General features: G+C 40.0%; 1 protein-coding gene across 3 annotated transcripts in view; it reads left to right on the top strand.

The window, feature by feature from the left end:
• rabgap1l (RAB GTPase activating protein 1-like) overlaps positions 1-24243 on the top strand; it is a 97132-nt gene that overhangs the window by 53680 nt on the left and 19209 nt on the right. For all 3 annotated transcript variants that reach the window (XM_061078581.1, XM_061078580.1, XM_061078582.1), the window contains exons 14-18: positions 7032-7145; positions 14366-14440; positions 16325-16450; positions 18125-18268; positions 21420-21461. In XM_061078581.1, coding sequence (XP_060934564.1) covers positions 7032-7145; positions 14366-14440; positions 16325-16450; positions 18125-18268; positions 21420-21461 — 501 coding nt within the window. The remainder of the gene's footprint in view (positions 1-7031; positions 7146-14365; positions 14441-16324; positions 16451-18124; positions 18269-21419; positions 21462-24243) is intronic.

Below are 24243 nucleotides of genomic sequence, written 5' to 3' on the forward strand. Positions count from 1 at the left end.
CGTCTGACCAAGACTTTTTTCCAGGAGAATAACATCACTCTTTTGGACCATCCTGCGTGTTCCCCTGATCTTAATCCAATTGGGAACATTTGGGGACGGATGGCAAGGGAAGTTTACAAAAATGGACTTCAGTTCCAGACCGTGGATGCCCTTCGTGAAGCCATCTTCACCACTTGGAGCTAATCATTACTGAGTCAGTTTTTGACACTTTAACAACTTTTGGGCTCTTGTTCCCATTTCTTCTTTTTTCATTTTGAGTCTTAAGATTTTGATCAGGAGTGTATATTTATTTTTTTCTTGAACATGATATCTTGAAATCGGCTTCAGGGATTGTCTTCAAATTTGGTGCAAACGTTCACTTGGACTCAAAGATCAACTGATAAGATTTGGGTGGTCAAAGATCATGTTTTTTGGCCCTTGAATGTGAGATCTCAAGTGTTTGAGGGCTCCGATGACGCTTTCATTGGTGCATGTGACAATAAACTTTGATTTGATTTGATTTCTTCAACTTTTGATCAATTGGCACTTGTAACGAAGATTTTCTGATAAAGGGATTATGTTTCAGAGGTCAAAGGTCACAGTGACCTTATATGAATCTTGAAAAGAAGCATGTAGAAATATGTACACGGACACAGCACTGATTGTCACAGGCGTACAACCGCAGTGCGGTTATTCATTTTAAACATTGCACTGGCACTTACATTCAGAGAGAGTGAGAATGTGAGAGCAGGTAGGTGGTTCATTATGTTGCTCAAGGACATTTTGACAGGATTGCTGTTGATAGACAGACTGACTCATGCTTCTAAAGCAAAATATTAACCTTGTGCTGTGAAGCACACTTTAAGTGTTGGCATAAAATGTACTCACTTTTGTTTCTTAGATGTCCTCTGTTCAAAAATGATTTAGCCTCGATACATGCATACAAACAACTGTCCTTAGTGTCACATTGATGTCACATGGATGTAAGTGACCTCATGTAATCAGTCACAGCCATACTCCTCTCCTTCAAACATTCTTGAGCAACACTGTTTGCTGCCCGGCTCATTTGCAAAGCTGTAAGAAAAATTCAAATAGCGTTATATCCGCCAACACATACAAATTGGCAGTGATTCCTAAGGTGTCTTATCAAGGCGTTTACCATTTCTTGTAAATTTGGCTGGAGATTTTACAGTTTAACCACAGAGATTATCATTAAAAAAACTATGGGTAAAAAGAAAACACAAATACAGCCAAATTTGTAGAGCTTGAATTTAAGAAATAAAGATACATTTGTTGATATAAAATATAATAATGAATGCTAAATGCATAAATCTTTTATACGTTTCTTACTCTGTAAAATAAAAGTTTTAATATTGACGAAGTATTGTACGGATTTGCTGTGAAGGACAATATCAGCCAATTGTTATCAGTCAACTGATCTTTTTGGATACACACTGCACCATTTGCTTGCTTAAACTAGAATTCTGAACATGTGGGGTATCTTTTCCATATCCTTACTCCATCTGCTGTGCTCGGATAGTATCTCTTCAGTAGTTATTTATGCACTAACAATGGGTTGGTGATGCATCTGAAGCATGTTTAGGTTTACTGTAAAGTGCAAATGCCTGTTCCCCTTTCCTCTATTCAGTGACAGTCTTACTGAGTCCTCATAGTGTACCCCAGTACACTGTAGTAATAGATCCATTGTAGGTACATCATGGTATTCTTTCAGTGGAAAAACCTAACCTGTCTACCTGATACTGCAGGGACTTGCAGAGGGACAGCATGGCTAGACTTCACTAAGGTCACTGGTCATCAATGTCAGTTGACCTCAGGTGAGTGTCCAGTGGTCCTCAAGGTGCCCGGTTTTATCTGTCCTCCCTCTGGAGACCGGAGGAAGGTAACATGGCCTAATAGGCTGGAAGGCAAACAAGAAGTGGACGGGGGACTTTAACTGTCTGCTGCAGGAGCACACTTGACATGGAACCACTCCGGTGTCATCTCAGCTGTACCCACCTCTGAATGAAATGTTTTATCATAAAATGACAGGTGTTCACTTGTGTTGCCTTCAAGCTTAATTTAAATGAAGGCAGAGTTCCCGAGGAAGTGATTAACATTTAAAATATCCCCCCTCAAGCATCTGCCCTTTTACTACTTTGACTACAGCAGCCGATGCAGTTTAGTTTCAGCCACTGAGTCTGAGTCTGTTCTTTCTCGTATGTTGTGGCTAGAACTGAATGCTAAGTGCTGTACAATACAATAAAAAGAAAACTACAAAAATATAGTTAGGCTGAGAAGTGAATAAAGCATCACTAAGGATGTTTAAAAACCTTGGACAACATGTGAGTCTTTAGTTTAATCCTAATTCTTAATTGAATTTAAAAGCTAAACAAATACAGCAATACAGCATAAAAATGTATATATTCAAGTCATGCAATAGTACACACTAATGTAATATATAACATTCATAATGTTTTGCATTTGTACAAAACATAGAATGCCTTACATGCTCTTATATGGCTATAATGGTTCTCCAGACAGTTTTTTTCTGCAGAGGAAACCATCCAACTCTCTGGATTAAATGATATTGAATGTGGAAGGTTGCGGAGGTGGAGTACAGGTTTGGACACATTGGACACATCAGCAGATTTTATTTTTAGCCGCATGTGTTAAGTAGTTTACCTGTTGGTGAGGTCTGAGTAATGGTCTGTCTGCCCAACAAGCCCCCAGGCTACAATTAGAGGAAGCCTCTCATTCCCCTCTGTGTACGTATCCCCCTGCCCTCTCTTTATCTCCCTTTTTTTCAACTTCTGTCTCAGTCCGTCTCTCCTCTGTGTTATCTGTCTTGATCTCTCACTGTCTCTCTCTCTCGCGCGCTCTCTCTCTTTCTCTCTCTCTCGCGCTCTCTCTCTTTCTCTCTCTCTCCCACCCTTGCTCTTTTCCTCTCCCACTCTTTTTTTCCTTGGTTCCATCTCCTTTCCTTTCTTGCCTTCAGTCAGTCAGTTTAAAAGCCACCGGGGGATAAATCTGACAGTTACACACGTGCACACACACGTGCACACACACGTGCACACACACACACACACACACACACACACACAGTACATCAAATTCAGATTGATACTGTACAGTGTTGATGTAATCTCCCTGCTTGTGCTAATGCTTTTTTAATCCTTCCATATTTATTATATGTACTTTGTATTTTGTGCTGATGTATAGCATTTAGGCTCATCTGTTTATGGTATAAGGACAGTGTATGTATGTGGGCTGGAATGATATATAATATTCGATGGTTTCAACTGACAGATAAATGTCAGGAGGAAAGTTTGCATCTACTTGATTCCGTGGACTTTTGTGCTTTCTTGCATTCAGCAGTGCACATTGTTTGTGTGCATGTGTTTGGACTGCGGGGCATGCTCTTATGAATATCTGTATATAGTCCTATTTTACACTGGCTTTACGGTCTAATAGGCTTCTATAGTCTTGCCTTGTCACTCCTCTGGAACAGCTTAGTGAAATTTGCATGCACTGGTTTTGCCCCTCGGGAAGAATCAAACAATCCTTCCTGTTACTGGTGTAAATCATCACACCATAAACCACCCAGCGTCCACTTTTTTTAAGATCAAAAAGAAGAAAATACAAACTAAGACGATTACCTGGAGCCAAGTCTTTTCTTCAGACATGATACTGCCTCTCTATTGCAGCCACACATCCCCTGTCCTTATACCCCTGTCTGAAAATGGAACTAACACATGGCTAACAGTCTTCTGGATACCTCTGTCTCTCTCCATTAATTCTCCTGTTGGGATGATATAGCGATTTCCAGACTAAAGATCTTTTGGATGATGGAGGCAGTGCTGACGCTGCTGAGCTCTCGGCTTCTAACTGTCACCAACAACATCCAACTCTCTCCTCATTTTCAGAAGATGAAAATGGGTCCAGAATGCGTTTCCCTCCCCGCTCTATATGCAAACATTCACATTTCTGTTCCTTCCTGAAAAGAGCAAATCATGATGTTCTTTACCCAGATGTGTGTGATAAAACGTTTTTTTTTGTGTGCTTTTTGGCTACACAAGTAGGGAGAGACAGGACAAATTTGTGTTCACACAGGGAAAACAGTATGACCACATCCAGAGTGATGGGGTTATAATAACAAATCTGAACAGAGTCTCTGAGGCATCAGTGGGATCAACCTGACTATCTGAGCCAGTACTGTTCAGCGCAGGAACAAACAGACAAACCTTTAGGGCCTGTTGTGTTGATGTACCTGTGTTCATAGACCTATAGGGTTACACTGCAGGAGGAAGAATTGTGGTGAATTATCTGACTTGTGTTTGAACTAATGCAGTGCATAACAGCAACTGGAGCACTTTGATTGAGAAGTGATGCTGCTGATGAGGCTGCAGTTTCTCCAGAGCACCTCAGCCTCCCAAAGATTCACCAGCTTCAGCACAGACACACACACACACGCACACGCACACGCACACGCACACGCACACGCACACACACACACATTTACAGAGCAGAATTAACTTAAGAGACTGTATAGTGAATATGTGCATGTTAGTGACACATCTCACTTATTCTGAGCCTGTGGTGATAGTGACAGTTTTATCAAAATATATATGGAGCAAAATGTTTTTACAATAATGATATTAAACTAATGAGAATAAGTATTTTCCATTTACCTTCCTCTTTTCCCCTTGAGACTATTGAAGCCCAAAACATTACAAAATGTGATATTTTTTGTAAATATCACAGTTACACCTAGTAAACAGTAATAACTACAGACTTCTGTACAGTAAATTCATACAGTATTTTTTTTTCTAAGCTCAGCAAGGCTCCCGTTATTCAGATCTTTTAATAGCAGGTATAGTACGTTTGTGCTGGAAATGCGTGAACCATCACTCAAGAAATGCATATTGAGACCATAGGGCTTAAATGTATTTTCATGTATGCTTCTTGCATTGGAAATGTGGGAGGATGAGGGACACACATGGGGCATAATGGAGGGGGAAGCAGAAATGTGATGGAATTTAAAGAAAAGGGGAAGAAGAGTTGGAAATGAAATAGAAGAGATGGCTCTTTAGAAGATGAAGTAGAAAAGAGGGGAGAAGATGGCAGTAGGGAACAGGAAGAGATAAATGACAAGAGGAATAAAGGAGATGGGAGTTTAAGAAGATAATGAAAAATGCAGAGACAGAATAGAGAGAAGACATATAAATGCTTCCCAACAAGGAGGGAAGTATAAGGGAGAGCAAGCAGAGTACAGAGGACGTCCTATCCTCATTTTTTGTGCTGTTTTTTTTTTTTTTGAGTAATGAGGCTGTTAATTATTAGAGGCATGCATGGTTTATTAAATCAAAGTGTTTACAACTTCCACTGTCAACCAGATTCTGAGTGGTGCTCGCTGATATTGCCATGGTAATTACAGTGTCGTGAATGAGTTTATTGATGGACCCACTCATAAGAGTAATACATTAATCATGAGTCTCTAATTATTTTAAAAGTAATGTTTTTACTTGCTGAATAATTGATTAAACTTCTCTCTAGGTTGGTGCTGCCAGGTTAAGACAATCCCCGAACACATACAAAAAGAGTCACAGCCTTCATTCCTGAGGAACTGCTTCTCTTCTTCTTTGCCGCATAAGGAACACAATGTAAAACTGTTAGTTCCATTTAATTCACAGAATCACACACCACCTCCGCGCGACAAATCTCATTAGAGCATAACACACAGTTGTGCCAGCAGCCTCTATCAAACCCTTTGCTGTGTGTATGTGTGCACACACGTGGGGATACATGTACAAAATAAGCATAGTGTAGGATTTTCTAATAACATGGCAAACAAGAGTTATATTTTGATGATTGTTGAATCTAATACCAAACATAATCCAGGAGTCCTCACAGAATGTCACAAAATGTGTGACATATTATTTTCAATAGTCAGTATTCTGTCATAGACCTTTAGTTGTGGCTGGTTCTGTTTTTGCGATTTATAATATTTCTTTATTTAAATCTTGTTTTTTAGTTATCAATATGCAAAAATGACAAAGCTACAGCAAAACTTACAATATAGATGTTTTTAAATGTCCAAACTAAATAAAATAAATTCTGACAGGTTACAGTTTTTAAGTCAGTCTTACAACAACGGTTAGGCATCAGTATGTACAGTATATGGAAACACGTTTCTATGTCCATATGGACACTTAAACAGGTTGTGTTTGCTGTGATCATTCCTCCTCTTCACGCTGACCATTAAGAAATCCCTTCCTCCCCTTCCAGTGAAAGAGATTGGGGACAAAGACCACAGTCCTCCCTCCCGTGCAAAATAAGGGACCTCTTGAACTTTCACAACAAAAGCATGACAAATCTGCAATGATTACCAAACGTGTAGCAAACTGCCTTCCCCCTCTTACTTTAATACCCCCCCTTCTCCTCTCTCTATTGTCGGGAAACAAGGAGAGGGGAGAAGCATGAAAGATGAAATTTCTCACTCACACTTGCTCTTGTGCACACAGTCTCACAGTTTGTCTCTGAGACACACAAACACACATCAAGGTCAGTCAGGCTCAGGCTTGGTTTATCTGCAGCTTGCAGTGAGCTGTTGGAGAATGCTGCGCTGCCAGTCTTCTCCCTGCTTTCTGTTTGTACTGTGTGTGTGTGTGACAGTGTGCAACTCGCTGTGTTTGTGTGAGACTAGAAAGTGAGAAGGAAATGGCAGATTGCCTGTGTATGTATGTGTGTTAGTAATTGAGAAGCACACAGGAAAACATGTTTGGTATGTGAGTATGTATGTGTACTCTGCCGTGGCTCCGGATTACAAAGACTATGTGATTGAGGCCTGGGGAGTGCTGTTGCAGGAGGAAAGGGACAAACACACACGCTCTGCATCATAGCTGTGATTAATATATTTGGTCATTTTACTTGCCCTCTTTTGTAATGTATATACAGAGCGTCATCAGTGAATTGAAAAAACATTGATATCAGAATAAACAGACGTCGATATTCCCGGTCACATGTTTTAAGCATGTACTCAATGTGTGTTGCAGGATTCAGCCCAGGAAGGTGTGATCACCCGCGACATCCACCGCACCTTCCCTGCACACGACTACTTCAAGGACTCTGACGGAGATGGACAGGATTCACTGTACAAGATCTGCAAGGTGAGATTATTGTTTTTCGATTTTGGAGGGGACACTGATTGAGCAACAGAGATGGCTTTCATTTACATCCAAATACTTTGAAATGACAAGGAACTGAACTTAGATCAAACTTGCAATGGATGGCACAGTACTGTAATTCTGTGAGAGTATAAGTTAATTTTAAAACTAGTGCTTAACCTTTCAAATTTGTGCATGTCCCTCACAAGCCAACTATTAGCTTTTTTTTTCTTTGTGGTCTGGCAAGGCTCAGTAAGAATTTGCTTGGCATTCAAAGTTGGCTCAAAAATCTATAAATGATTGACAGAACCCGCGTTTTACTGAGACATCACCATGAATCTTTCCTACATAACATAAAGGACGTCAAACCCCTCAGTGGTAATTTCTCTTTTCCTCTAATTCAAGGGGGAAAATACAGTGGCTCCCACTAAATTATCTTTCTGACCATTTGATTCAGAAAGATATGTTGCAAAGTTTAGATTTGGATGATTTTGGGAGATAATTAATAAAGATAAAATATATATAATTTATATATATATAAAATATGATAACCATGAATACATTTATCATTTAAACAATTTTGATTGTGCTGCCAGGCTGATTGATCTTTGACGCTTTGCAGGGGATCTGAAAAGACTAAACTATATAAACATAAAAAATGCAAATATCCCATAGCTTTATTTTATTATAGGCGCCTTTCAAAGCACACAACAAGACAGACAGGCTACAATGCATCTACATTTTAGAGTCAATCAAAAAGGTCAAAAAATCCCACAACAACCAATAGAAACGAGATTTAATATTGTGAATTTGATAGAGGGATCACAGGCAAGGGCAGAATGACCAAAGGCTCTCTCGACCCCATGGTAGTTAAGTGAGCAGATGCTGTGGTGAGCTGCTGGAGAACAAGAGTAATATGTTTTATGGAAGCAGTTCTGGTAATAACACGAGCAGCTGAATTCTAAACCAAATGGAGTTTGTATAAAGACCATAGAGAACAGTGTTACAATAGTCAACAGGGGATGTAGTAATGGTTTGATTGAGAATAGCAGTGAGTGCCGCTAGGTGCACGCGATAGACAGAGGCAATTAATATTGCACAGATAGAAGTATGAAGACAACATTGTTAACACTATCTTTCAAACGTGTGCTTGGAAAGATAATGTACTATCCAAGATGACAACCTACATTGTATTTCTTGTTTAAGAAAATGGTAGGAGAGTCAGGATTCGATTTCTAGTAAATAATCAGGACAAGTGGGCTGGAGAGTAAAAGAAGCCTCGGTAGATATATAGAGCCTGGTGTCATCTGCATAACAGTGAAGTGCATTGCTGATTATCATTTGAATTTAACCCAGAGGTAGTAGGTACATAATAAGTAGGAGGGGCCCAGAAGGGAGCCCTGGGGCGCTCGTGACCATCAAGAGAGGATCACGAAGTCTGTGACTGCTTTTAAGAGAGAAAGTATTTTAGAGAGAACTTGTAAAGTTTATGTATTCAAAGCCTTTTTCATTATCTTGGAGATTCAACCATGTTGATAAATGCCTTCAAATGAATTACCATGTATAACACATTCTTAGTATTTGATAATGTCAAATGCTATAATATATTGAAAACATAGAAACGTACAGTAATGAGAAGTCCTTTCTGCTGACCATGCGTGGATCAGCCACCAGCTTGGTGACAAAATAAGACAAAGCAGCAGTGCCTCCTCACCATTAAAATGGAAAAGTAAAATAAATGCTATAAGGTGAGGCTCCCAGTGGACTCACGTCCTGAGAGGACACACGGTAAATTTTATTCCGACAAATGCCAAGGTCAGCATCACTGTAATGTATTAAAGCCAGTCTTAATCTCTGTCACTGTCCTGCAGCTCTGAACTCAACAAAGAGGATTTTGATGCACAGATGACCTTGCGTTGCTCTGAAGTCCAGTATATCCCACAGCTCTGTCAAAAACAGAATACACTAAATGTGACACACACACAGCTCCTGTACATTTTCTTTATGTTCATGTGTCGATTATTAGCACTTTTACCTAACCTGCCACAACATCAGCTACTAGATTCGTCAAATATGGAAAAATAATTTAATACAAAAAATATATATATATATGTGACAGGGAGTGCATGGCAGTGAAATGAAAATGTATACTTTTATCATTAGAGACATGTTTAAATAACTGATGCAAACACTAATTAGATGCTAAAAGTTTCACTCAGTAGTTATGTAATGAACAGAAATGTGTGCACACAAAGCTAAATTTGTGAAAGGATTCAAAAGGAAGCTGTACGTATTACACAAGTACAGATTCTGTACAATAGACATATTCATGATAAAAGGTAGTTGTAGACTGATGAAGTTGAACTTTTCCTCCTTTTATATTTTTCCTGGTGATGCAGAAGTGTAGTATGGCCAGTCAGCGCTCAGGGAGAACCTGTCAGGAAGGGTTAGCATCCTGTTTAGACCCAACTAGGTCAGTGGCGAGCCCGCCTTCATTTGTATGCAAATCCATGTAGATTTGCTGCTGATAAGGTTGGTTGGATCTTGAGGCAGGAGTGGGTTATAGGCACAGAGGATCCAGGACAAAGTTTATATTCATCTTCATATGTTACTCAGTAATAAGCCTGGAGTCTTATTCTCTAACCTTTATTCTGTGGGGAAGGTCACCTGAGCCCCATGTTCTTTTTCAGTGATAATACGCTTCATTCTGTTAATGCTCCACTCAGGAACACACTTCCAGCTAACCTGTACAACCTCAGACTGTCTGCTGTTGGTCTCTCACAGGACCTGCTGCAGCAGTCAGGGGCTAAGTGTCTAACTCAAGAATAACACTAACAGTGGGTTTTCAGGGAGGGAGGAGAATATTGTTCTCCCAGCTGCAGTAGTGATCCAGGACCTGTGACTATCAGATAAATAGATGAAGAAGGTCTCTTCTCTATTTCCATGGAAACAGAATTCAAACAAAGCTGGGGAAAAAAAGCAAACATGATAACGCATTAACATACCTCATCAACTGAGCTAATGTTGCGTATCCCAGTGATCACTGAGTATTTCCATCCACATGTTATTCAAGATAATAGTTTATAGCCTGGTGACCGCCATTCTGATCAGAATTTCTCATACGTGTAAACAGCATGCCTGCAAAAACTAAAGGTTTGGCTGACCTGACCCTTGACCTATAAAGACAAGTAAATGTTTCTACCTTAAACTGAACAAGTAATGTAAATGACGAAAATGTATTTACAGTCAAAATGTGAATGTTTTCACATGTACTGTTATTCAATACTTTTACCACTGAGACAATATCCCTTTCAGCTAGTTTACATACCTTTTTAATAAAGTCGATGAAACACCTGTCTGGAGTGTTCAGATATTAATTATCGTGTTCAAGGACACTTTGACAGCACAGATGCCCACTAATAGTCACTGTTGCAACAGAGACCTGAAGCCATGACTCCACATGTGGCCTAGACTCTCTTTCAGTCAGTGCAATCTGTCATTCAGCATTTCTTTTGTCGGCCTGAGGTACCTGAGGTTTCTTTTCTATATCTTGAGATAAACTGGCATCAGCTAAAGCCTTATACTGTAGAAGCTGAAACCTTTGTGATGTCAACAAAGTTAAACATCAATTAATTGTTCCCACTGCCCTGTATTCCTCAGAATAAAAGCCAGAACTATTTATCGTCTGACCCATAAGAATTGGATGATATCAGCTGTTACTTCATCTTCACTTTTCACCAAATCAATGACTGTTTATACAGTTTGACTTCTGAAACATTTTGTGAAAATTTGTATAGAAAGTAAAACGCATACTTATTGGTTAGGAGAAACTATAGATTGTAATAATCTATCCCTCTGAGCCTATTATCCGCATCAGGCTAACTAATTTAAATTTCACCCACCAGGACCTCCCCCATCCATCTGTCAGCATGCACTTCTCCAAACCGAGTTGGGGAAGTGTGAATGCCACACTCCATCAAGCATGTCAGCTTGTAGATTACACTCAAGACAGCTCCACAAGACTTCTCCATTACCTCCACATCAAGCTTCAAATTAGCTGAACAGATCAGCAATGTAGCTCTGGACGTCCACACAAATTTTTTCAAGCATGGAAATGGGGTAATAGTCTTTTAACCCCATGTAATAGTGGGTTTATAATATAAGTATTATATATATATAGTTATAGTTAACATATATATCAAAGCATCAGAATCCTGCCAGCATGACTGTCAGGAAGATATTGAAGTTTTACCAGCTTAGTTATTTAAAGTTGCTTTGGATAAAGGCTGAAAACCACATAATATTTGAAAATGTTGAAGTAAAATTGTGTTTTCTTAAGCTCCACCACCATCACACTATACCAGGATGACAACCATCTAGTTATAGTGATTATTATTAATGGAAATATTTTGTGTTCAGTGGGTTTATGCTTATTCCTGCTTGTGCTGACCTGGTGGGGAACACCAGGCATTACAAATGAGGACTGGGATTTTCAGACAAACTGAGTTTGGCCATATATATTTTATTTATTATTATTTAGCCTACTGAATTGGAACTATGATGGATTTTTTGTTTAAATGCTTCCAAACAAGTTACACAAAGTGAAGGTTGAATGGTTGAGGCAGTTAAGCCTCCTCCCTGGATCCCTGTTAACACTGTGATTGCTCATTAGCAGCCCGGAAGGTTGGGAGACAGCGCTGGTCCTGAACCGTCATCTGAAGGTTGCTCTTTTAGTTCTGACTTTAATAAATAAACTAAAAAGGTTTCTTACCATCTGTAAAGACAGTTAAAGCTTGGAAAGTATGAGCAGTCCATGTTAGGGTGTGACTAAGTTTCTTTACTGTCCAACATTAATCAGGCTTTGACGAATCATTTAATCAGTCTTTCCATCCCCAACCTTTGCTTGGTCTGTTAGTGGCAGCTTGTCTCCATGGTGAATGATCCGCATGCTTTATGTTGTTGGTGCCATGAAAACGGTTATTGCAGGTTAAGAGCTCCATTGTCTTTTTGAAATAAATGCCTGTGTCTAATATAGAGTTGTTATCCCGTGCAACAGTATAGTACACTTTCCATATTTTGCCAGTGGACAGTACTGTGATTTATTTTTCCTGTATGCCTATGCACTTGTCCTCAGAATGTCTTTTTATTTAAGTGGACATCAAATATTGGTGTTACATTATTAGATACAGAGAATTAGCTGTATAGGGGAGAACAGAGGAACAAAGCCTCCACGGTAATTCCTCTGAAAGAAGGAAAAATCCTGATATTAGAGAGATCTGATCTCTGAGGAAATGTCATCTGTATACTGATGCTCTGACAGCCTTCACATTAGAGTGATAAGACTACTGACGTCCGGAAGATCAACAAGGCACTAAGCTTTTAAGATAAAATGACATGACTTGTCACAGTCTCCAAAATATTTTTTCAAAAGATGCAGCTGAAATTCCAGTGGATATCAAAAATATGACCAATCCATGCGGGCGCAAGAAAGTCATATTTCAGGATGAGTCAAAAACAGTTAATTGCTCTTCTTGATCTCTTATCCTTACCTCTGTTAGACAGAAAGTCATTCTAGCAACATACCCATACATAAATAATGCTTTATGTAGGAGGTAAAATGACGGACTGTTAAAATGTCAGCTGACACTCATCCCCCCTCCCACTGCCTGAGTGCAAGACATTAAATACGCAGCTGCTTCACTGGATTCGCATATCTAATGTGGCTGAAATGTGCTGCCCCCAGACGTTGGTACCTGTGTGACTATGAATATAGGTATTTGTGAACCTAAAACACAATTAAATTGACTCCTAAGTAACCTTTGCCAATTTCCAGCACCTCAGGGATTAGAAAGGAAAATCAGCTGTTGTTCTTTAATTCATCTTGGTTCGACAAAGCGCCACTAAACAAGCCTTTGGATCACATCATCCATTCAATGAGAGAAAGATATTCACACTTGCATCAGGGATGTCACTTCCGTGGTGATGCTGTAGTTTCTGAGGTCATTAGCACCTGTGTGAGCCAAGCACTGTTCGGCTTGTGTTCAACCCACCCACTGAATAGTTGGTTACGTGGGTGTTAGTGTTCGAGAGACTAATGTTGATCCGCCTGGTGTATTTAAGATTAATTCAGCTGTAAGTGAAGCCATTATCACATCACAAGTCATTATTCTGCTCAATTCCAAAAAGCATAATTGTTAATTTATCACAACTCTGAAATTAAATTCTTCCCTCCAGGATGTAGATAATAGAGATGTTTTGATAGACAGATGCTTTGTTGATCCTCTGGGAAATATATCTAGTAGTTTATGTGACGGTTACAAAGAAAGCTGCACACAGGAATACAAGAAGGAAACATGAGAATAGTAATCGAACAGTAAAACAAGCCGAGATAGAGGAGAGAATAAAATACACAAAAAGGATAAATATATAGACATAAAAAAAAAAATTATGAAAATGTCAAAAAGTATGTATGTTGAATGTGTTTCTTTATTGTTATGGGCCCAGGGAGGGTGAATTATTCCTATATTTGTTTTTCCAAGATCATGTTAAAGTGAAAGGGAACACACAGAGGAAAGTGGCAGTTGCGAGAATACAGCATCAACTCCTTCATTTTAAAGAATATTTATTAAAGGGACTCTTACCTTTGTTGCATTTGAGAATTACAGCACATTTGAATCATCCCGCCTTCCTCCAATGCCCCACCCCCTCGTTCCCATCCGCGGTGTTTTTTCTTTTGTTTTTCCCCCTGGGAGCGGCTTTTTCAGTACGCCGTGGACCACTTTGGTCTGCCATCGTCAGTCGCTACGGTCGATACGGTCGCTACTCGCTACTGTCTGCCATGGAATCAAAACAAACCCTATAGTTGAGGACGCGCCTTGATGACGCGGGCCCGAATGCGCCACAAGAAGCAGACGGGCTTCCTGTCTGTTTCCATGCAGCAAACAGACAGGTCTGTCGGCCAATAAGGTCCTTCGGTCCGAAGAATTGTATTGGTTGAAGTTTTCACTAAATATTACGAGAGTGAAATAATTGTTTGTTTTAACTCCTGGTGGGTCTGTCTTGCATTTTAGAGTGTCATTACCTTATTAATACCAATTTAACCTTATCCACAAAAAGTGTAAAAATGCAACAAAGGTAAGAGTCCCTTTAATGTCTAGGATTTCTGGATGAGAGAATAACCAAAGTAATTTTTTCCCCTGTCTCCTTTCCCTTTTTCCTAACAGGCCTACTCTGTCTATGACGAGGAAATTGGTTATTGTCAGGGTCAGTCGTTCCTCGCTGCCGTTCTCCTGCTTCATGTGAGTAAACATGTCATCCCTCCATCCATCTTTTCTTGGTCAACAGAATGCATCTTATAGATCTATATTGTAGACAGATACACACACAGATGAATGAAGAGACTTTAGCTGAGAGAAACAACGTATCAATTTGCAATATATTGCAAATCACTACATCACAATCTACAACATCAAACATTGCCAGGCAATACGTCTTGTGGACGCTTTTACTTTTATGTTGTACTTTCTACCTAAACATTCATCCTTAACATTTACTGGAGAACCTCTCGTGCTTTTCCCTTGTTTTTAAAGTAAAAGCTCTCTGAAGCTGCTGGAATGTTCACGTTCCACTTAACAGTCTGAGGACAACATTGAAACAAATTGTCAAGGCCAACACCAATACAAAGAAAATATGTCGTTATTGTGCGGCTGCGCCTTCACCAGACCAGCTCTACAGAAGCCAAGTCTGATAGCTCTTACAAGGTGTAATAAAACAGAACAGAAGAATATATCACAGACACAGCGGAGGCTCAGGGAACGAGACAAGCAGAGAGAATGAATGTCTTTGGCTGAAAAGAAAGTTGCTGACCGCTCAAATGAAAACAGTAGAATGATTTGGATGAATAGACGGAGTGAGAGAATGTGAAAGGAGGAAAGGCTGAAGGCACGAGACAGGGTCATATCAGAAAATGAGGAGGGACAAAGAGTTGGAAGAGGCATTCATTCACTTTCGCACACGTTTGTCCTCAAGGTCACAGGCAGCCATATCTCCCTTTCACATACGTGTTGAAGTGAACTTCTTTCTGTGCGTTGTTCAGCGTTTTTTATGCACGTGTTGCAACTTGTCTGCATAAAAACACACATTTTTGTTTGATAAGCTGTTGAAAGACAGATGGGGGAAGAGACAGGGGAGTTGACTAATGGAGGCGGGACTCCCGAGTGGAGGAGAGAGGGCGGAGGAAGTTTGGTCGACGTCCAAACGACAAGGGCAGCAAAGGTTAAAGAGTAGGAAGACGGAGGGGGAGTGGAGAGGAAGGCAGAGGTCAGGAGGAGGTGGAGTGAGGAGGGAAGGAAAGAGAAGAGCTGCGGAGGAGCACGTTTAAGACAAATAACGAGGTGTAGCGGAGAGGGACGTAGAAATCAGAGGAGGGTGGTAGAAGAAAACAGTAGAAGTTATTGAGAAGGAGGCTGTCAATTTCAGGAGGAGCAGTAAAACAGAGAGGTAATGGAGGAGGAGGAGGCAGACAGGTTATAGAGGAGGAAGAGGAAGAAGGGAGAGGTTGTAGAGGAGATGTCAGGAATATTAATAGGGGTTCAGCTTTACCTGCAGGAGCCCATTCAGCCCCAAACACATACTGTCACTCTGATTAAATATCACCTCAAAGTGTGTGTGTGTGTGTCTGTGTGTATGTGTGTCTGTGTGTCTGTTTGTCTGTGTGTGTGAGGGGAAATAAATCCATATAGCCTCACTGATGCACACACACACAGTGACACATTTTCTCTCATGGCTCTTATCTTCATTCATCTGAGCCATATATACACTGAAACATGCAGAAACTGTGACATGTTGCTAACTGTCCTCTAAGATCATTCTCACCTTCTTCTGTCTTTCCTCATGTATTGAGAGCTCGTCAGATATGTCAGAAATGAAATACATAATTTGCTTCAAGGGGCAGATGGGAGGAGTTTACCCAAATCTTTGTAAATGAAATGTGACTCTGCCAAAACTATAACTGACGTGAACATAATAAGAGTGAATCTGTTTCTTTTCTTGAGGTCTTTGTCGACCAAATGTCCCGAAAAGCTCTCAACAAAAGTTACCCAGTTTGCTTTGGTGGCGCGAGATATACGTTCTAACATTTTGTTGTTCAAGATTTATACGTTAATATGGTGCTTTTCTTTCAGATGCCCGAGGAACAGGCCTTCTGTGTGTTAGTGAAGATCATGTATAAATACGGCCTCAGAGCTCTCTACAAGAACAACTTCCAAGATCTTCACTGCAAGTTCTTCCAGCTGGAGAGGCTAATGCAGGTTGGTGATGCAGTGTTTACTGGATTTGAGATGTAATGGAATGTATTAAAACAATGCAATAACATAGTGCTAGGAGGACGACCCTGGGTATCAAGTGGGACAAGCTGCTGATTTAGGAATTACCTCATAATTTAGTCCCATTTCAATATTCTTATTTATTTAAAGGGACACCAATTTAGTTAATAATTCTGTATTGACAAATTAAACTCAATGCAGCAGACCCTGAGATCCTTGTTGCCCAAACCTCAGTCCCAGTGTATTCATTGATTGTTTATCCTCTCAGTTTATTCATCTCACGTTTTTTTTAAGTCACCTCTGGCTACGGCTGAAGAAACGATTAATCTCTCCACTTGGTGGCGGGATTTTAAATGATTTAGCCTCAGGGTCCACTACTATTTCAGATCAAAACGAAAAAAGTTTATCAGACTCTTTGGCCATGTCATAAATGTAAATGCCGTGAAATTCGCTCGACATAACCAGCCATCCGTATTGGAAATTTCATTTACACGAGATTTGATTTGATTTTCACTTTCCGAATAAATGTCCCCTGGGTTGTTTCATTTAGTTACTCACTGATTGTAAAGTTTGTACAATGAACCAATAGTGGACACCATTAAAAGAAAAAGACAAGCAGGCAGCAAATAGCCTCACAAACTGAGTTAAATCATATCCACAATTGTAAAGCTCATATTGCATTTTCTAAAGGTTTTAACAGGCTTTACTCACTCTGATTTCCTCAAGACAAAAGTAATTGAATATAACAGTAAGTATTTATGTTCCGTATGTACCGAACCTGCAGTCTCTCTATATGACAAACTGCATTCTGTCCGTCTGTGTGCAGTCCCATCTCTTACTCAGGTATTACAGCCTAGATCCAGTCACTGAATCGTCCTGGCTCAGCTACCAGTCGTCTCTCAGCACCTGGATCAACTCTGTTAGCACTCAATTAGCATCAACCTAATGAGATCAATGTAAGGATGTAAGCATTGACTGCTAATTATTGGCACTTGGGTGGGAGCTCACTATCTGATCCAGTCATGTGTGATGTGGCATTGGTAAGTGTTAGCTGCCAAAGTGGATTTCCATCAAGGCTAATTGAATCCTGTATTCTCTCTACATGTGTTGACACAGAGGCAGACGCACACTTTTCTGCAGCTGTATTTAATTCTCCTTAAGTAAAGTTGATAAACGCAAAAAAACAAAAATGTTGAAGAAAGGGAATGAAGTGTGAAAAAGATAATAATGAGAGTGAGAATTTTCCTCTTAACAGATATGAAAGTAAATTTTATGACAGAACATTAACGGTATTAAATTCTGGTGTTCTTACACTGTTTGCATTACATACATCAGATAATGAAACCCCTCAGCTCTGCAAACCTGGATTTTGAAATGTCTTTGCTACTTTAGATTTAAAAATCCTTTGTATAATAAAAAGCTTTCAAACTAGATGTTAAACAATGAATGATGTACAAGTAATGTATCTTATATTATTGAACTGTTTCATGTGTCTTTTCTTGCTGCACTCTTGAAAGAGATCATAATCTTTGAGACGGGTTGATTTAATAAAGTATGAGTACAAATTAAATCATTTCAAATTGAAATGACAACTGGAGCCTCATACTTGTATTGTTGTAATTGATGTTTTATCTCACACGCTTCTGCTCCTCCTGACAGGAACAGCTTCCAGACCTGTGGTCCCACTTCCAGGAGCTAAACCTGGAGGCGCACATGTATGCCTCCCAGTGGTTTCTCACCCTCTTCACTGCCAAGTTCCCCTTGTGCATGGTGTTCCACATCACTGACCTTCTGCTCTGCGAGGTACAACTTGACTCACGGCCCTACATTGTTCTGCAAATACTGGAAAAGTGGTTTGGTTCACATTGTCCAGAGTCAACTTCTGGAAAGATGAAAGTAGTTCCAAGGTGGTAGTAAAGGGTTGGGGTCATGGGAAGGGAAGTGGTTAGGTTCCCAACCATCACAACAGGCGAACAGAGACATAAAAGGAAAGAGAAGGATGGAGAGAAAGCAGTTTGTTGAACTTTACTTTTACCAGCTATCAGTATTTAGAAGGTAGAAAGCACCTTAGACTAAGTGGCATCAGCATTAATCCATCCACCATCTGCCCTTCTTAATCAATAGAGATGCCCTGATCAGGCTTTTTAGGGTTGAAACAATCACAGATTGAATTAAGTCAGTAGGATCTGGTGACCCGATCACTATCACAGCTTCTTGCTCTGAGGCACTTTTACAGGAAGCTCCTCTGAAGAGTTGTTCCTCTTCTCGGTATTCCACAGTACTCTGTGACTATTGTCATTGTGAAAGTCATCCATTTCTCTTCTACCGCATTCTATGATATTTTGCAGCGATGTCCTTGTCTTTAAAATGGATTCCTCAGAGATCACTGAGATCACAGTGGAGCTTCAACTCCAACTCGTCAAATGAGAAAGGAAACCATTTCATAAAATTCTCTGAGATGCTTTCGAGTCAGTTGTTTATGCAGATGTAGAACTGCATGAAAAGCAGTGGGATGTGAAGCAGTTGTTTTGCCTACAACTACATTCCAACACGCTGGCATTGATAGGGAAGATACAGAACTTCAAAAAATAGAGAAATTCCCTAGACTGACCACTTTACTATAATTGTTGCCAGGTTTACATTTTTTAACCGAATCATCTAAACTGCAGTTAAGTAATTTTGGAATTTAGGTGAAGACAGAAACAGGTTTCAACTGATCACCACCTGCTGGTGAGTTGGATCCGGTGGCAGGTAAAGAATCTGGAGCTGGAGAATGCATATGTGTTAAGATTTGTTTGAAATCTTAAAGTTGAAAAGTTTCTCTAGATCAAACAGTGAAGTCATAAAGATCTTTGTCTTCCTGTCTTGTTCCATCCTTGTCTCAGTCTGCCTGCCTACCTCACTTTTTTCCACTCCCTCCCTTTCTCTCTCTCTCCCTTCCTCCCTCCCTCCCGCCCTCCCTCCCTCCCTCCCTCCCTCCCTCTCTCCCTCCCTCCCTCTGTTTGCCTATCGGCCACAGGCTGAACAATTAAAAGGTTCCCAGGTTTTTCTCAACCAATGAGCCGCATTATGAGAATCTGCTCGTTAAACCAGAACTCTTATCTCTTGCATCCTTCCTGTCAGCCCCCCCCTGTCTTAATTCTCTCCGCCGTCTTTATCATCAGTTTTTACTTGTTTGCATCATCATTTTTAACTCCTTATTTTCTCTTCTTTCTTTGTTCTGTCGCTCTCTCTCTCTCTCTCTCTCCACCATCTTTTTTTTCGTCACCTTTATTAATCGCTCCCATTCTCTCTCAGTCTGCCGCAGCTTTCTGCTTCTCAAAAGTTTGGATTTTCATCATTATTTTTTCCTCTCGACAACATTTTTCCTCCCAGCAATCCATCCAACTATTATATAAAACACTTATAAGTGTTGCTGGAGCCAATTCCAGATACATATAGATATACAGCAATACATGCATACATATAAACAACCATTAACCTTACCCCAGTCAGCATGTTGGCCAGTAAGACCCTGGTTGAATCAGGATTCAAGCCACAAACTTTCTTGCTGTGAGGTGACGGAGCTAACCACTGCACATTCATTTTCTTTTAAACTAAACCTCTCTTAACTGCTTCATATCTTGAGGTCACTACCCAAGATTTTCTTGTAATGTATGAAACGCTTTGTCTTTTTTATGTAGTCTCGACCCATCATGAATCCCTCTCCATATTTCCCCATCTCCATGATACTGCATCTCTGTATCTTCCCCTTTTCCGCCCATGAATCCGTGTTTCCTCGGACACTCATGACTCTTAGATTATCGTTCTTTCTCTTGTGCACCCGTTTTGAGCGTGCCTCAGCCCTGTAGCACCATCGTGAGGCCTACAAAGAAAGGCGTATGGAGCCACCCCCTCTTCTTCTCTTTCTCCTGTTATTTTTAGAGCCGTCCAGATATTTTTAGCTCTGTGTTGCCATGTGAACTGGTTGTCACGGAGACCAAGGAGACGGGTGTTCCCATGCAATGCTGACACTGATGCTTTACATTTGCTTTCTTTATGTGTCAAATTCACTGTTATTATATCTACAAAAGAGGGAGGGCAAACACAGCATCACAGCATTTATGTCCATATTTATTTTAACGTCTGAATACATAATAATATTTTTTGAGGTACCTTTGTTTTTACTTAGATCCAGACATATATTGGTAAATATACACCCTTGTGCTGCAGCTCTTATTGGTAATTATATTACAGATATTCTTATCACTCAACCAGAATCAACCGACATTTAGAAATTCTAAAGCTTATCAACCATGATATACATTACAATAAAGGGTTATTGGCAAAGTTATTGTGATAGGCTGCTTTGATTAACTGATTATCTTCTTCTTTGTAAAGAAAAAAAGTGCTTACATATTAAAGTTCTGTTATTTTATGAACATCTTTAGAGTCTGGCATTTCTCTTACTTTGCTCCATCAATGCCATTTTGCTGACAACTTTTCTGCTGAATTTCTCTGTGAAAAAAGTAAAAAATGTCAGGAGACATATCTCCCAGACAGTGATTGCTTCCCCTCCCGTGCAGATTGCCCTGACAATCTTGATTCTTTATATGGCGATATGTCTGGATTTGATTCCAGTCTCTTCATCTTTCACCAGGAAGATCAGAAGGTGCATCTGCAGCAGAGCTTCCCACCCTAATGAAACTAGATTCTGTATGAAAACAAGTGGGAAATATCTCAGCACAGTAGGAAGTGTTAAATTCAGCTGCTGGAAAGCTTTATTTCAAACACGTGATGTTTTTGGCACAAACTTTTAGAAATCTAAGGTATTGGTGACAGTGTCATCAAAAATAAGAACACTGACATAAACTGATGTGGTGACATGGCTCTCAGCATTACAAAAATCTGCTTATACACGTGAACTCAGAGCTCTTGTTTCTGTGCTCATATCCAATTCTCTTTTTTTTTCCAGGGTCTGAACATCATCTTCAATGTAGCCCTGGCCCTGCTCAAGGTTAGTATGATTTCATTTATTTAAAAAAAAACTGCCTGTTTATGCAGGTTTAACTATGAACTTCTTGTTTCAAAAATCGTTTTCGTATCTTTAGTTTAAGATCCACCTTACTTCAATAAAGGAGAGATTATATTAATGATTGGATATATCTATTGACTTTTGTTGTGTGCACCAGAGACAACAGTTAAGAAGTTATTATTATTTTATTTTTTTTACCTTATTGGATATTTGTGCAGAGCAATGATTCAGGGAGGCATGACTCTGCAAAGGAGGTGCTGAGTAAGAGGAGGTGCTCTGGTGCAGAGGTCTCATGGTTAGAGGTTAGTCAGTTCGTTGGCATTCATCGCCCCCTAGTGAGCACATGAGAAACTGCATCTGGAAGTAAGAAGCTTCCAAGACATATTAGTCATTATCCTAAACATCATGCTGGATGTGTCGCACCAGCTGCCAGTATACTCATACAGGATCTTGAACAGAATAATGTGCTTTTGTGTTGTGTGGGATCTCTTCTTTGGAGTTTGATTTAACTGATAGCTTCCAATTGATTCCTTTACTATTTTTTTATGTTTATGTTTTTGCAGTTTATAGACAGAAGGAATTTATATAGCATTTTCTATAAATGTCAGTTTCTGTACAGTTTTCCTCAGATTTTTATATTAATATTGCATCATTTAGAATCAGAAAATGTAAAATTTCAATAGACAGACGTCATCACAAACTTGAGATAAAATAGCCAAAAACGTTTATCAATTGATGTTATTATGTTAAAAATCAATTATGATTTTGGTAACATTAAAAAGCAATAGTTTCCATGTTTAAAAAGCCAATCTTGCAAAAATGTTGAGCCATTAGAGCGGACTGGTGTCGACGCACTTGTGATTGTGTTATGAGATCTGTCTGTGTTGGGATGGATCAATGAGTTTTCGCAATGACTGTTTCATATTGAATGTTCGTGACTCATAATGTACACATTAATTTGGAGGGGTTGTCTGAATGGAAGTGACGCTGTCATTTCAAGAACACTCAGTGAAGAAGGCCTTGCACAGTCAACGTCTCAGTCGATTAACCACTATACAAAACGTCTCAGCATCATCAATAATCTTTTGATTTATTCTCAAAGAAGTCTTTGAGTGAATGACGGGGATTGATGACAAGGAATTCTTATGTTTAAAGGATTTAACCTGATGTGTTTTTCTCGAGTCACTAAAGTTGTACAGGTTAAGTTTTAAGATGCTGATAGAATAAGAATAGTTAGTTATTAAATCAGGAGTGAACATTTTTATCAGGTATGTTCCAGAAAATTTGGTTTTGCCACAAAAATCAACCCTTAAACATTGGTTAACTACCAAACTTGAATTCTGATCTAATATCAATTTTTCCTTAACTAAAAAAAATTGCACATCAAATAACCACAGCAATATAGCTTAGAACAGGAAGTCAATCAAAATGTCCAAATATTATTAATGATTATAAATAAATGTAAATATTAATTTATGTAATAATATTTAATCAATATATTACACTGTAAAGCAGCTGCACTTAGGCCTTCTGCTCCGAATCAATCACACATGGTTGGTTTTAAAAAGCCCTCCTGCTCTGTGTTTTAGTAATAATGTATTCTGTGTGTCAGAGAGAGAAAGATGTGGTGGATGCGATGGTCGGGAATGGAGAACAAATGAGGATGAGAGGAGGGTGGAAGGGGCTTCCACTGCCTGCCTCCCATTGGCCAGGCATGACGGCATTCTCCCTCGAGGCTCCCTCCTCCCTCCTCCATCCATCCTTCGCTCTTCTCCGCTCTCATCACCCCTCCCTCCTTCTGCGTTCACCACCCTCCCTCTCCTGCTCGGCAGTCGCCATCCACATCACAACAGGAGCATGAGCGTTAGCCTTAGCATTTTGAACCTGGAGTAGAAAATCTCAGTGTTCCTGTGTTTTTTCTGGTGTTTTTATTTTTCATCTTTACCTCTGTCGGATATCTGCTTGGAGCCTCGTTTCTCGTTCTCTCCCTTCTTTACCTTCTTTACCTTCTTTACCTTCTTACACCCGTGCCTCCACTCTGTTGGCTGTATTTCTCCAGCACGCTACCTCTGTCCACCACCCAGACCTCTGCAACGGAGCCGCCCCTGCTAGCTGTTAGCATCACAAGGGGAGTGAGACTGGTGAAGAAAGACAGGAAGGCAGCGTGTGGTAGAAAGAAACAGAGGAAGGGGAAAACGGTGTGGTTTCTCTGCCTCACCTCCGGACCATCACTCCTGATAGAACACACACTCATGCAAACCGGTGTGGTTGAGAGGCAGAAGTGACTTTCCATCTGAAGAAGCTGGCTTATCATCTAAGAGATCCACTGACCGATACACACCGGATGCTTGGCCGCTGCTGCTAATGGAGATGTGCCAGGCTCCATGCTGGATCTGTTGACTGGCCTGGAACTGGACAGGATTCAGATTGTAGGATTATATCAGTAAAGAGGAAGAAAAAAGACTTACATCCTTATGGAAAACATTTTATTCTGTGTGAATACCTCGTTCCAAGCTCATGCATAGCATCAGCATCCACTCAGCCGGAAACCAACGCAAATATGCAGTGCATCATCTTCCCCTGAAGGCAGAAAAGTGCCAATCAGCCACGCTAACAGAAACACATCTTTGCTTCTGTTGTGTTGTCGGGACCGTCTAGTCACTCTTAGGCAGAGGCTCTTCAGATAAAAGGATTCATACCGTCATTTCAGTGCATTTTACATTTCAAAGAGAGCTGAAATCCAGGCGTGGCTAGCCATTTGGAG

This window comes from Limanda limanda, chromosome 9 (genome assembly GCF_963576545.1).
Source record: "Limanda limanda chromosome 9, fLimLim1.1, whole genome shotgun sequence".
In the NCBI taxonomy this organism is placed as follows: domain Eukaryota; kingdom Metazoa; phylum Chordata; class Actinopteri; order Pleuronectiformes; family Pleuronectidae; genus Limanda; species Limanda limanda.